General features: G+C 54.9%; 1 protein-coding gene across 1 annotated transcript in view; it reads left to right on the top strand.

Annotated features, from left to right (window-relative positions):
* Nucleotides 1–1,927: 1,927 nt before the first annotated feature.
* Nucleotides 1,928–13,181, top strand: part of GALNT14 (polypeptide N-acetylgalactosaminyltransferase 14) — a 196,699-nt gene continuing 185,445 nt past the window's right edge. The window contains exon 1 of the mRNA XM_062210174.1: nucleotides 1,928–2,053. Coding sequence (XP_062066158.1) covers nucleotides 1,928–2,053 — 126 coding nt within the window. The remainder of the gene's footprint in view (nucleotides 2,054–13,181) is intronic.

Here is a 13,181-nt window from a genome sequence, read left to right as displayed (position 1 = left end):
AGCCTGGTCAGGGACTCTGAAGGGAAGGGCACTTATTCTAGGGGTTGACTCTGGTTAAGATGCCTGCCTCCAATATCACTGTGCTGGGGTTCAGTACCCACCTCCCATTTCCTGATAGTGCAGATCCTGCAACACGGCAATAATGGCTCAAGTGATTGGCTCCCTGCCACCCATGTGGGAGGCCAGGATTGCATTGCTGGCCCCTGACTTTGGCCTGGGCACTGCCCTAGCCATTGCTGGCATTTGGGGGAGTGAATGGGTGAATGGGAGCTTACAGTCTCCCTCTCAAATAAGTAGACTGAAAACATTAAGAACGCTTTTGGGTTGTGGCTGGAAGGCCTCTGAGTACCTGGGGCCCAGGTAGGGGGTGGTGGTGGGGCTCCATCTTATTGGGGGAGGACCTCTGGAGCCGCAATTTAAACCTGTGTCCCCTATAATTGAGCTCTGTAAGCAGAGGCACGGAGGACAGTGGCTACAGGAGGGGCTGCATCCCTCTCCGCCACCCAAGACTGACAGTCAAAACGTTCCCCTAACTAAAGGACACAGCCCCAGTGGCCACAGGCCCCTAGACGGAGCCCTAGTACTACGTCCTCTCGCCCCCTCCCCCCAGTCCCTTTGAGTGCTCAGATGACATTCAAGTTTCGAAACATCTGCTCACCAGTCAGAGGCGGGGTTATCAGAAGAGGCATCTAAGGCTTAGGGAAGGCGAACCACTCACCCAAGATGCATAGAGCCAAAGTGGCAGGGCTGTGTCGGGAGGCCCTAGTCCAGGGAAAGTGCCAGTATGCCAGCCTTGCTTAGCCCCTGTGGCAACTGGATTCCAGTCGGTGTTGCCTTGAGCCCCAGGTGTTTTTCATCAGCAAGTGGGAGGAGGGTGTAGTTCCCAGAGGCATTTGGAGAAAGGGGCCTTTGGAGACCAGCCCTCTGTACCGGGTCCGCCCTCTGCCCAGGGTCGCTCTCCAAGAGCCCTCTGTGGCTGGCTCACCTTTGGACCTCCTTTCCGGGAAGCACAGTGTTCTGATGCTTCCAGGGAGAGGGGTCCCCTTAAGGGAGATGACGGCGCCTTAATTTCTTAAAGGACAGCTCTGAAGTTAAATGTAGACCAACTCGGCCACCCAGTAAGCAGAAAAAGTTGCCAGGCACCTGCAGGCAGACAGAAAAACGCCCTGGAGAGTTGGCTGGAACCTGACTCGGGCAGCAGCCCTGCCAGCGCCCCACCGTCCCAGCCTGGCTCCGGGAAGAGGGCGGGAGCCGGGTGTGCGCCCCACGTGCAGCACCCCCGCTCTGGGTGAGAAAAGTGCCCCCAGGCAGAGCCGCGCCCGCCTGAGTGCCGGCGGGCTGCAGGGGGTAAGCGGCCATCCCGGGTGCGCCGTGCCCTGCTCGCCCCAACGCGGGACGGCCGGGGAGCTGCGCCCGGGGCTCGGCGCGGCGGTCGGCGGGCGGCAGTAGCGCCCCCTCGCAGAGCCCGGCTCGCCGCCGCCCGGCTCCCTCCGAGTCGGTGTGTCTGTCGGGCCCGCCCTCCCCCTCGCTCCCTCCTCCCTCGTGCAGCTCCCGGGGTGCCGGGCACAGCCTCGGATCCCGCCCTCCCCGCTGCTCGAGTCCGTTTCCCTCTCGGCGGCGGCTGCGTGCGGTGCATCTCGGCGGCCGCCGGGCTCCTCCGGCTGGCTGGAGAGGGTGCCCGGCTCGGCTGGCCCCCGGCCCTCTCCTGCCGCGTCTCGGGGCCGCCCCGAGCCCCCCGCACCGGCTCGTCTTTCTCCGAAGAGGGCGGGGGAGGGCGCCTTGCGGGATCCCGCCGCTCTCCGCCAGTTGCGGTCGCCAGCGCTCCCCCAGCGCGGGGCGCTCTGCCGGACTCCTGCCCCGCCGCCCCTGACCGCCTGGGGGTGCCCCAGGGACGCAGCGCGGCGGAGAGGAGCCGGCCAAGGGGACCATGCGGCGCCTGACTCGCCGCCTGGCGCTGCCGATCTTCGGGGTGTTCTGGATCACCGTGCTGCTGTTCTGGGTCACCCAGAGGAAGTTGGAGGCACCTCCGGGAACTGAAGTGCAGACCCCCAGGGTACGCGGTTTGGCTACGCGCCGGGCGCGGGGCAGTGGCTTAGCGGGCAGGGCGTGCAGCGTGCGCGCCGGGTGTGCGGGCTTCCAGGACGCCAGGGCGGGGGTCCGGGTGCTGCGAGCAGGTAGCAGGCGCGGAGGCGGCGAGCCTGGGCTGTAGGAAGCTCGGGGGCGTCTGCGGGTCCGCCGCGAGCCGGAGTGGCCGTTGGGGTGGGCGGTGGGTGCGGGCGGAGCGGGACTCCCAACTTGAGCGGCGCGCTGGGGGTCCCGGGGCGGAAGGGGTGCTGCGGGCGAGCCTCCCGGGGGCTGGCGGTGCGCGGACGCCGCCAGAGAGTCGCCGGCGGTTGGGGCGGGTGGCCCGGCGGGCCGGTGCAGGTGCCCGCGCGCGCGAGAGCGAAGTCTGGCGGCCGTGACCTCCTTCCCGCAGCTGCCAGGCCGGACCAGGGCAGGCCGGAGCTCCAGAGGCGGGGAGTGGGGTGGGAGGGGCGCCGCGAGCGCCGTGCGTGGCGCCGGCGAGTGCCAAGCAGCCCCCCGCGCCTCGGCCCAGGGGGTCTGTCGCCGACCCCTCAAGCTGCACTGGAAGTTGAATGTTCCCGGAACACCAGTTAGGAGCCCGTCCAGAGAGACGCCTTGGCCCTGGTGGGTAGTTGGGGAACTGGGAATCCAAGTGGCTTTTTGGAGTCCTGCCCCCTGGTTCATCTGCCGCAACCAGAAACTGCCCCCTGCAGGTCACCCTTGATTTCTCACTCAGAACCCCGCTCCTCTGCCGCCTCCTGGAACCGACTTTGCGGGGGGCACAGAAGGAGGCCTGTTGGGGGGGGGGGGGTGTTACTTGCTGGCCTGTTGGACAATGGATAGTGTTCCAGAGAGGTTCTCGAGGGGCTGGGACAAGGCCCTGGAGGGGCCCACGACAAACACGTGGGTGCCTGTGCGCACACGCGCACGCGCACGTGTGTGTGTGTGTGTGTGTGTGGTCGCCAGTCAGTGCAGCACAGAGGGCCCGCCACATGCCGGCGCCCAGTAGGCGCTTTCTTCCTCATGGCCACATGGGTTCCTTGGTTCACAGACTAGGACACAGGTCACCCAGACCTCTGCAACTCGGGATCTGTCCACCGCATCAAGTCGTCTCTCAAGATCCTCTTCTCGGTCCTCTGGCACTTGTGTTTTGGAATATCACCAAGGTTCAGTTGATTGCAGCCAGCACTTATTTAGCACCTTCTGTGTACCAGGTGCTATGGTGCCAGGGCTGCAGAGCTTGCTGTCTTGGGGGGAAGAGGATTTGCTCAGCTGTGGACCAAGATGGTTCAGTGCCCTGGGTGTGGTGGGAGCTGGGGTGCTTCCTGGGGAGTAGGGGGAGGAGGAGGTAGCAGGAACAGGTTTGATGGGTCAGGGGCCTCCCGGGTAGAGGTTAGCTGTGGGCTCAGAGGAATGACACAGCACGTTGTGTGAGTTTGGCACAGCCGGAGCACACAGCATGGGCAGGCTGCAGGGATGGGGCTGGGAGGGGCGTGCAGGTCAAGCCGGGTGGTGTTGAGCAGGGAGCGGGTGAGGTCAGGCTCTACGGCACCTGATCAGTGTCCCCACTCACGGCATCCTGGCCCACGGACGGGGAGAGCATTTCCCTTCCCCTGGGTGGTTCTGCTCCTTGTGAAGCAGTTAATGGTGCTGCAGGGACATGAACTTTCTCTGTTTTGCATTGAACCTCATTACCTTAAGCTTACTTATTCTCGCTCTACACCTGGGATCTGGACAGGAGAGCCATTCCTTCCTGCTGCTTCTGTCCGTGCAGCTCATCCCTCTGGGCATGGGCAGCTGTGTGCCAGGCTCTGTGTGAGGTCTGAGTGCGGTGGCCGCGCCTTTGGCTGGAGCAGGGGGCACAGGGGTGGGACTGTGAGCTTGTGAGTGATTCTGGAGGCTGGGGCGGTGGTCTCATGTCAGGGGCCTGGAGCCAGGGCGGGCCACTTGCTCTTGTCGTCACACTTAGTCATTTCGATTTCCTTTTCCCGACTCCTTCCATAACCATGAAGTCCATGGACTTGAAGCTCTTAACGCCTCTCGTGCTGAGGTGCCCTTGTTTTTGTTAGCGTTTCCTCCTTCGTGTCTGTCACCCATATCTGCCTACTGGTGTTGCGTGTTTTGGTGACTGCCTTTGTGTACGGTAGCTGAATGCTGCTCTGTGCCTTAGTGTGCGTGTATCTGAGGAGAGAGGCGGAGGGATTCCTTCTTAGCGCCAGAATAGTTTTGTTCGCTGGGACTGAGGAGTGTAGGATATTTGCAGGGCATGCCCGAAGGATCACAGTGGTTCCCAAACCTGACTGCCTGTGGCCGGCACTTGGAAGGCTTGCAGAACCTCCATCTTGGCTTTACTGCAGGGGTTGCAATTCTGTGGGCATCTCCAAAGCGGGCCTGATCCAATGGAACCCGTGCCTGCTGGGTCGCAATCCAGGTGTGAGAGGGAAGGCCTTTGCATTCCAGGTCTTGCAAATTCCACCGGATTTTTTTCCCCCTTAGTTTCAAGAAGGGTTGATTCTATTAATAGCTCAAGTAAAGATTTCTTTAAATTTGACTTTTTAGTATTGATTTGGTTCTTTCACTTGTCCCCCTCCCCACAAATTATTCAGCAAAACTCTAGTTTCTAATTGAAAATCATGTTATGCATTTGATGTTGTAATTCAAACTGTGTTTTAATGGTAAACACTACTAAAAAAGGCCCTAAAAAATGTTGTCGCTTCCTTTCTCCCCAATCAGTTGTTTATCATTGGCAGAATTATACAATTAGTTATAGATTTTTTTAAAGCAACAGCATATTTGTCTTATTTCCAAGAAACCAAATTTAATCCAGGGGCTCAGAGCTTAGTAAAAGCAAAAGAAATTTAGGCCTGAGGGTAATTTTGGGCGAAAGGATTGGAAATGGAAAGGCTTTGAATACAAAGTGCCTCAGGCCCATATAAATGTGCCAGTACCAGGAATCTAGCAAACACGATTAGTAAATAACTTGTCTTTCTGTAAGATTTGCATACCACCAAAGTATATAACACTGCTATTTTGTTCCCCATTTAGTAGATAATTTCTCCCATTTAAAATAGTCAGGAGTTTTCGAGAGCGACCGTTAATCTACGGATGCTCGGCGTGTGCATACTGGGTTCCCTCCATCCAGGGACTTTTGATCCCTGCACAACTGGAAGCAGCCCATTACCAGATGCATGCTCATCCTTCCATCTGCTGGCCGGTGCCAGGCGCTGTGCTGGTTTTCACTCTAAGGCCATTCCATGGAGCAGACATTGTGGGTGGTGGTACCTGGGGGCCCAGAGTGTTGCTTTGCTCCTGCAGCAGTTCCTGGGAGGGGCAAAGACGTATGGAAGCTGCAGGTGGAAATCTCAGATATTCAAGAAATTGCACGTCTTCGCTTTCTAGATATCAGCAACGTTTTTTGTTTGTTTTTTAGATTTTCTTATTTGAAAGGCAGAGTTATGGGGCAAGAGGTTAGGGGAGATATCTTCATATCTTTCATCCACTTGTTCACTCCTTAAATGACTGCAATGGCTGGGGCTGGGCTAAGCTGAAGCCAGGAGCCAGGAGCTTCTTCTAGGTCTCCTACATAGGTGCAGGGGCCCAAGCTCTTGGGTAATCTTCCACTGCTTTCCCAGGCACATTAATAGGGAGCTGGATCAGAAGTGGAGTAGCTGGGACATGAACTGACACCCATAAGGGATGCCGGCACTGCAGGCCACAGCTTAACCCATTGTGCCATAGCACCGACCCCTCAACAGAGTTTTAAAAATTTTGATACTGAGCTCCTAACCCAGCAGGCTGGTAGGAAATTTATCCTGGGTCATTTTTGGCCCACCCTGGCTTGGCTCGAGGCCCGAGGACTTACACAGAATCTGGCCTGTGGTGCTCAATACCCAGTGGATGACGGGACTGCCCATGGCCCAGCTCGTGAGTGCTTCCCTAGCAGGTGCAGCTGGGGTCTCAGTTCTGGGGAATTTGCCTGGAGTCAGCCCTTTCTCCTTCCTTCTTATTCCTGTACGTGGCCTGGGGTTTTCGGAAACAAATCTTAGAAACCGCTGCTCAAATCCAGGAAGATGGAGGACCAGAAGAGGAAGGAAAGAGGCACAGGTGCCCCTGGCCCGGCCTCACTGGTCTGCCCAGAGCCTGGCCCTTTCCAGGGCTGTTTGTCTGTTGGTAGTGTTAACAGTGCCAACTTCCACTCATCAAAGGTCATTCGGGGCAGAAGCAGCCACTGGCGTCTGATGCCGGAGCACAGGAGTTGTGCCCAGCCCAGTGTTCCTGGTTTTGATTCTCCTCCTTGGCCTGCACCCCACATCCACATCGCCTCTCCCCCAGTTTCCCAAGGTGTCTGCTCAGGCTCCCAGAGCCAGTTTTGAAGGCACGTGCCCTTGTTTGATTGCTGGTGTTTGTGGTTTTGTGGCCTTTCCGGAGCATCTCAGCATCCTTGGCACATTTTTGGAGAATAATTTGCATTGAAAGCTGGGATGCAGCCCTAGCACCTCTCTCACTGGGGAACCTGAACCTTGCGGTGGCTTTTGTGCACCCCAGCCCCGAGAGCCTGAGTGACAGTGCCGCCATCTGTCTGGGGCAGTGGGTCTGGCCATGCCCTGTGCCCTCCGCAGCTGGCTGTGGGCTCTTCCCACTGGCTGGACTTGCCCCAAGCTAGGTGGCAAGCATCCTTGCACGGCCCTCAGGGATGCTCGCTGTGCCTGGAGTCAGGTCATAGAGTCGGGTCCTCTCCTTGTAGCTCCCAGCATGTTTTCCTGGAGCATTTCTTACAAGCACTGCAGCCCGGGGATGCCTTTCTATCTGGGTCTGACTGGGACCCCTGTTCTCCTGCCACAGCCTTCTGTGCAATGGGAGCTGCAGGGCCTGTCTCCCACCTGCCAGCCTGCAGCTTCAGCTGTTCCGGGTTGGCTTAGAGCATCTCCGAGGAAGACGGTACGGCTCTCGGTAATTCTGCCTCCATTACTCTGCGTCTGTTACTTATCTCTTCATTATTCTACCAGAAACGCTAGATTAACCGAAAAATAAGTGAGTCTCTGAGGCCTTAAATGTGAAGAAAGGAAACACACACTTACAGATGCACGCCCTTGCACACGTGCACACACACATGCATGCACACACAAACCCACATGTGCACCCCCGCACGCATTTGCACAGAAACACACGCACACTCTTGTACCCTGGGGGAGTTCTGCAGAAGCTCTGGGAGTTTGCAGGCTCGGATATTTTGGTATTTCAGGGACAAGGACCTGATTTGACTTTTGGGGCAGCTGCTGCCCTCACAGGAGTGCTGAGCACTGGGAGACTGCTGGGGGACAGGGAGGAAGAGGTCTCTGTGGGGTGAGACAGTCCGCGCCCTCTGGGGAGTCCTCGCCTGCTGTTCTGCCTTCTCCCTTCTCCCCATTCTTCCTCCCCCCCCTCTTTTATTCGAGCCTCTTGGATAGCTAATGGATTGATGAGCAAAGAGCTGCAGGATCCCGGGTCAGGAGCCCTAGGGAGAAGTCTGGGGGCCCGCAGCAGCCAGTGGCCTGTCCTCTGCTCTGCAGGAGCCCAGCAGGTCCCTGCAGGCTCCAAGGTCAAGAGCAGCCTGCTTTGCTAGTTGCTGGAGACACAGGATGATGCTCTGGACACAAAGGCAGTTCTTTGTCAAGTCAGAAAGTTGCTGTCCGGGCACTCTGAGCGTGTTGCTTGGGCACTTTTTATCAGCATGAGCCCCTAAGGCATGGAGTAAGGGGCCTCCTGCACAAGGTTGACATCAAGCACAGGGCCTCTCCTGCATGCCATTTCCTGGAGACAAGATTAAAAAAAACAATTAACTTCTCCACCATAAGTGCTACAGAGATCTTTCACTGCGAGTGCAGGCCAACAGGACACATTCACATGTTCCCGCCATGGGAGTGAGATATGCCCGGATGAAGAGACCACGCACCCAGCTGCCTTCTTCCTAAGGATCTGGAGCTGAAACCCAATTTGTATCTCATTCCGGGACCCAAGGGAGCAGGAAGCCTCTGGAGAGCTGGTGTGACCACTTCATGTTGACAAGCTCTTTGCAAAAGAGCTGCCTGTCCCTTGTCCCTGTCCTCACGAAGGTTTCAAAGTTAGGGTTTTCTTCCCCAGTGTTCTGGGCTAAAGATTTATGCAGCCTTTCTTATTCCTCTGAGAGCACTCGAATCATTCATGTCCCTCCCTCACCCCCCCAGCCATAGAGACTGGTGCAATCAATATTTATGCACCCATCACTCACAGCTGCAACACTCAAGCCTACGGATGCCAAATTCCTTGATGGCTACTGAAAAATTAGCTTGTGCTGTATTTCAGGCCCATTTTTTTTTTGGAGGGGGGAGGATCTTGGGGAGATCAGAGTCATGTGGCGCAATGGATTAATTAAGACACCCAGATAATTGGCTATTAATAGATGACCAATTGACAGCTGCCAGCTGGGTGCTGAGTTGACTGAGGTCTGCATGGTGGCAGGCAGTCTTCATCGGAGGGGGCACTGCTGGACGGCTTCCCTCATTAGAAGGCAAATCAGGACCAGGAGGACAAGGGGCGGCTTCTTTCCCTCTACCACTTGGTGTGGCGTTTACAGCTTACAAAGCATCTATTCACAAATGCCATATTTGACCCGTATTGCAAGCATGGGGTGGATGTTATTTCTCCTTTACTGAAATACAATGGATCAGAGGTTTAAAGGGGAGGAGACTTTGGCAAGGCCACTGAACCGGCCAGTGGGCTGGAGCTCAATCTTTGTGAAGCACCTGCTGTTTCTAGCACGGCCATGCTCCACTTCTGGTTAGATTCCTCGGCCTGGGGAACATTAAATACACAGGTGTATGTCATATGCGTGCTTTCTTGTGGACAGAAGCTAGTGCTCTTGTTGAGGATTGTAGCCCTGCCTGTGAGTAAACACCAGCATTGCTTTTCTACCTGTGCAAGGGAGTGGAGGGAGGGGAGTGCAGAACCTCCCTTAGGAGCAGGGGACAAGGAGGGAAAGGAGGACTTCGGACTGTCCTCCAGGAGAGCCAGGGTCAGCCCGCCTTCAGCCCTTCCTGTGTGGGGAGATGCCGGGGCTGACGTTATAGACTTGGTGGCGTGAGAAGTGGAGAGAGGCCCCTCTGTGTCATTCCCCTCCGAGTCCCCACGTGGAGTATGGGGTCTGCTCTGATGCCCCAAGCCCTCATTTCCCGGCTGCCTCCCTCGTGGGCCAGTGCTGTCATTTGTGAGGCTGCTCCAAGTCCGAGGTCCCCAGGATTGTGGAAGTTAGACAGAAACCATGTTGTGATGAGGGCGGTTCTTCCATAATGAGAAGTCATTCCCTCTCGAGAGGAAAAACATCGTTTTTAAAGAACCAAACACATAGCAGGTGCGGGAGGCAGGGCTTCAAGGAAGTGGCTTTAGGAGATGCCCAGCATCTTGTTAGCTCCTCCCGCTGTCGCTAATGAAAAGGGCACCTTCCTTGTGTGTCTCTTGCAGTTAGCCTGGAAGGCCCTGGGATGGCTGCTTGATCCTACCTGGGAACTGGTTCTGCCCACACGACGGCTGGTTTAGGGGTTGGTGTGTGATATGGTTGTCTCCCAGATATGTTCATACTTAGGAAAGCATGAAGTCGGGTGGCTGCTAATGTCTTTCCAGGTATTGTGTCTGCAGTTCGGGTAAGCCACCCAAGGGTGCCTGGCGATGCTGTTGTTGCATGGTCTCAATGATAAAGTTGGTGTGGTACACCGGGGTCCTGAGCAGGAGTGTGACTTTTTTGTTCTTGTCTGTTTCTTCTGAACATGACAGCCTTGAAGGGTGCTGCATTCGAAGACTGTGCGTGGGGGTAAGGATGTGGATAAATGTTAACTAAGGGAGCTCACAGGCGCCCGCTCTACCTGGAGGTCCTGATGGTTTACTTGTTATTTGCTCAGTTCTGGATCTGATGCACTCTCTGTAGGTTTATCTGCCTCTCTTAAACCTGAGATTATGAGTTCTGCTCCAGGTTGTAGCTTTCCCCTTAAAACAGAGTATTTTCTGGAAAACGTCTTGGCAGTGTTTACTGAAGCTGAATAGATGTGTGTTCCCGTGACCCTGCAGCATCCCAGCTAGACACAGACCCAACAGAAACACGTGTGTATTTCAGTAAACATCTCGTACTTGAACTGGAGTTGGCAAGCTTTTTGTTTTTATTCTTTTGGTAAACGGTCAGGTAACAAATACTTTCATTGTTTTAGGTTGTGTGGCCTCTGCTGTAGCCAGACTGTGCAGCTGAAGTGTGAAAAACAATATGCAAGCCAGCATCTGGGACTGTGTTCCCATAAAACTTTATCTAGGGCCACCACACCATCGATTTTGTATATTTTGCACATTCCATGGAGTAGTCTTCTTCTTCTGGAATTATTTTTCTTTTCTTTTCTTTTTTTTTTTTTTTTTTTTTTGACAGGCAGAGTGGACAGTGAGAGAGACAGAGAGAAAGGTCTTCCTTTTCCATTGTTCATCCCCAATGGCCGCTGCGGCCGGCGCACTGTGCTGATTCGAAGCCAGGAGCCAGGTGCTTCTCCTGGTCTCCCATGCGGGTGCAGGGCCCAAGGACTTGGGCCATCCTCCACTGCACTCCCGGGCCACAGCAGAGAGCTGGACAGGAAGAGGAGCGACCAGGACAGAATATGGAGCCCCGACCGGGACTAGAACCCGGTGTGCCGACGCCGCAGGTGGAGGATTAGCCTATTGAGCCACGGCGCCGGCCCTGGAATTATTTTTCTCAAGTATTTAGAAGTGTAAGATCCACTCAGGTTTTTCAGGGTGGGCTAAGGCAGATGACAGGTCACATTTGGCCGGAGGGCTGAGAAATCTCATCCATAAAAGTCTGAGAATAGAGAGAAGTAACCCGCGGTGCTACAACTCCTAGCTCTGTGGTCACTCGTGGTGGGGGCTAGTGACTGGCAGGTTGCAAGGGGAGCTGGTGCTCATTACACAGGTGTATTCACCCTGCGAAGTGCCCTGGGTATGTATTCTTCTCTTGGCATATTCTACGTCAATAAAAAGTTCAGGCAGAAAAATCTGAACCCAGTGTGTGGCAGGAGTGTGAGTTGATCTTTTAGCACCTCATTGAGGAGCTGAGCCTGCTCATCGCCATTCTCTTTATAGCCACTGGTTTCTGTTTCCTGAATAAGAGAGTCTTTGGAGAAAGGCCTCGGTCTGACTTTGCAATTTCCCAAATCTTACTCCCTTTTATAGCCAGGAGACATTTAACAAGCAGTGTGGTGCAGGCAGCAGTCAGCCAGCCAGCTATGTTGCTGGGCATTAGCCCTTTCGTTGGCAGATCGTAGGAAGACAGGGGCTCCCTGGGGAGAGTGCAAGAGGAGAGCATTCGGGAAAACGCAAGTGGGTCTTTGGCTGATGTAGTTGCTCATCGGACATCCAGGCTGAAATCGATGTTTGTAGGTAAGAGGTAGAGGCCGAAGCGCAGAGAATGGAATCACGTGGCGTCGGCTACTGCCTCGTACAAAACCAAGGGTCTCTGCATTCCAGAGAAGCAAGTCTGAGCCCCCAGTAGACGCCAGCTGCTTTCCGTGCCCATCACCCCTTCTTCCTGACAGCCCTGCGGGGCCTGCAGTGTTAGCTTTGTTTTTCAGGCGAGGATCACCAGGCTTGGGAAGTTAAATGACTTCCCCGAGGGCACTTGGCTCATGAGAGAGCAGAGGTGTAGGTTCCAAATCGCAGAGCACCCCCCTTCTCCCCACTTCACCATGCTCACCCCAAGCCTCCTCCCTCCTCAGTCACATTGGCTGTGGTCTCTGAAAGTGAGAACTTGGAATGTGTTCTCCCCTTAGCAACCGGCTTCTGAGGCTTTGTTTGTTCTGTTTCCCAGAATTATATACATCTTGTTTAGATCAGAAACTGTTCAGTGCAGTAGTTTTGTATCAGTAGCTGTCTCCTCCAGGATGAGGCATTTTAAAGCAATATTCAAGGGGGAGACTTTACAGCATTTTCAAGGAGAAATATATTGGGCTTTCCCAACTCTGCCATGCCCTTGTGAACAGTGTCCTGTTACAGACGGCTGGCAGTGTCTCTGCTACTCTTAAAAAAGAGGACACCCCGCAAGGGGCACACCCTTCTTGAGGGTCTGAAGGGGTTTTCATATGTATAGAAATGAGTTTATTTGAAAGGCAGAGTTACACACAGAGGGAAGGGGAGAGCAAGAGAGAGATTGGTTTTCTATCTGCTGGTTCATTCTCCCAGAGGCCACAACCACCAGGGCTGTAGGGCTGCGCCAGGTTAAATCTGGAAGCTTCTTCCAGTTCTCCCATGTGGGCTCAGGGGCCCAAGCGCTTGGTCCATCCTGGGCTGCTTTCCCAGGCGCTTAGCAGGGAGCCGAATGGGAAGTGGAGCAGCCAGGATTTGACTGGAACAGGTGCCCGGATGGAATGCTGGTGCTGCAGGGAGTGGCTTAGCCCCCTGCCCCACAGCGCTAGCCCCAGGGTGTGTGAAGGTGTTTTTAGGAATCCCTCAGCCTAATTAAAGACAGGACAGTGAGGAATTAGTCACTGTAGTCTATGGCTAAAAATTCCCCAGCATCACCCCCAAGAGAGAGGAATCGTCCTGTATCTAGCATAATAACACCGATTATGTGGTTGTTTGTGCTGAGGAGTTGAAAACTATCAGGAGCCGGGAAAATACTCAGCGTGGAGCAGTAATTATGGATCAGCTGATAACAGGGGATGCATTGGATTGACTGCTAATTAGATTATTAGCGCCCCAAACAAATACCTGCTATTAACTGCAAATCAGCTACATTTATGATGGTTTCCCCTTTTCACATTTATCCCTTTTTGGAATGTACAATTTCCTTCCTTCCTTTTCTGTGCCGAGACCTCACGTTCTCTGCCACCAGGAGATGCGTATTTGTTTATTGAGCTGAAATGGAATCTTCTTGTTTCTTTCTGTTCTCAGAAGGGGTCTGAGAGGGCTGACACGTGCAGAGTGTCAGGTGTAGGCTGTCCACGCAGGGGAGACGAAAGGGCTATGGGAAGGCTGGGTGCAGCTCTCTCCAGCCCGCACAGAGTCTTAGGGAGGGGCTGAGGTCGCAGGCTGTTCCTGTCAACCTGGTGCTGGAGTTCATTGCCAAAGAACTGACC

The sequence above is a fragment of the Lepus europaeus genome, chromosome 13, assembly GCF_033115175.1.
Source record: "Lepus europaeus isolate LE1 chromosome 13, mLepTim1.pri, whole genome shotgun sequence".
In the NCBI taxonomy this organism is placed as follows: Eukaryota; Metazoa; Chordata; class Mammalia; order Lagomorpha; family Leporidae; genus Lepus; species Lepus europaeus.
The sequence above is the reverse complement of the archived record's forward strand: the minus strand, read 5'-3'. Positions and strand labels throughout refer to the sequence as shown.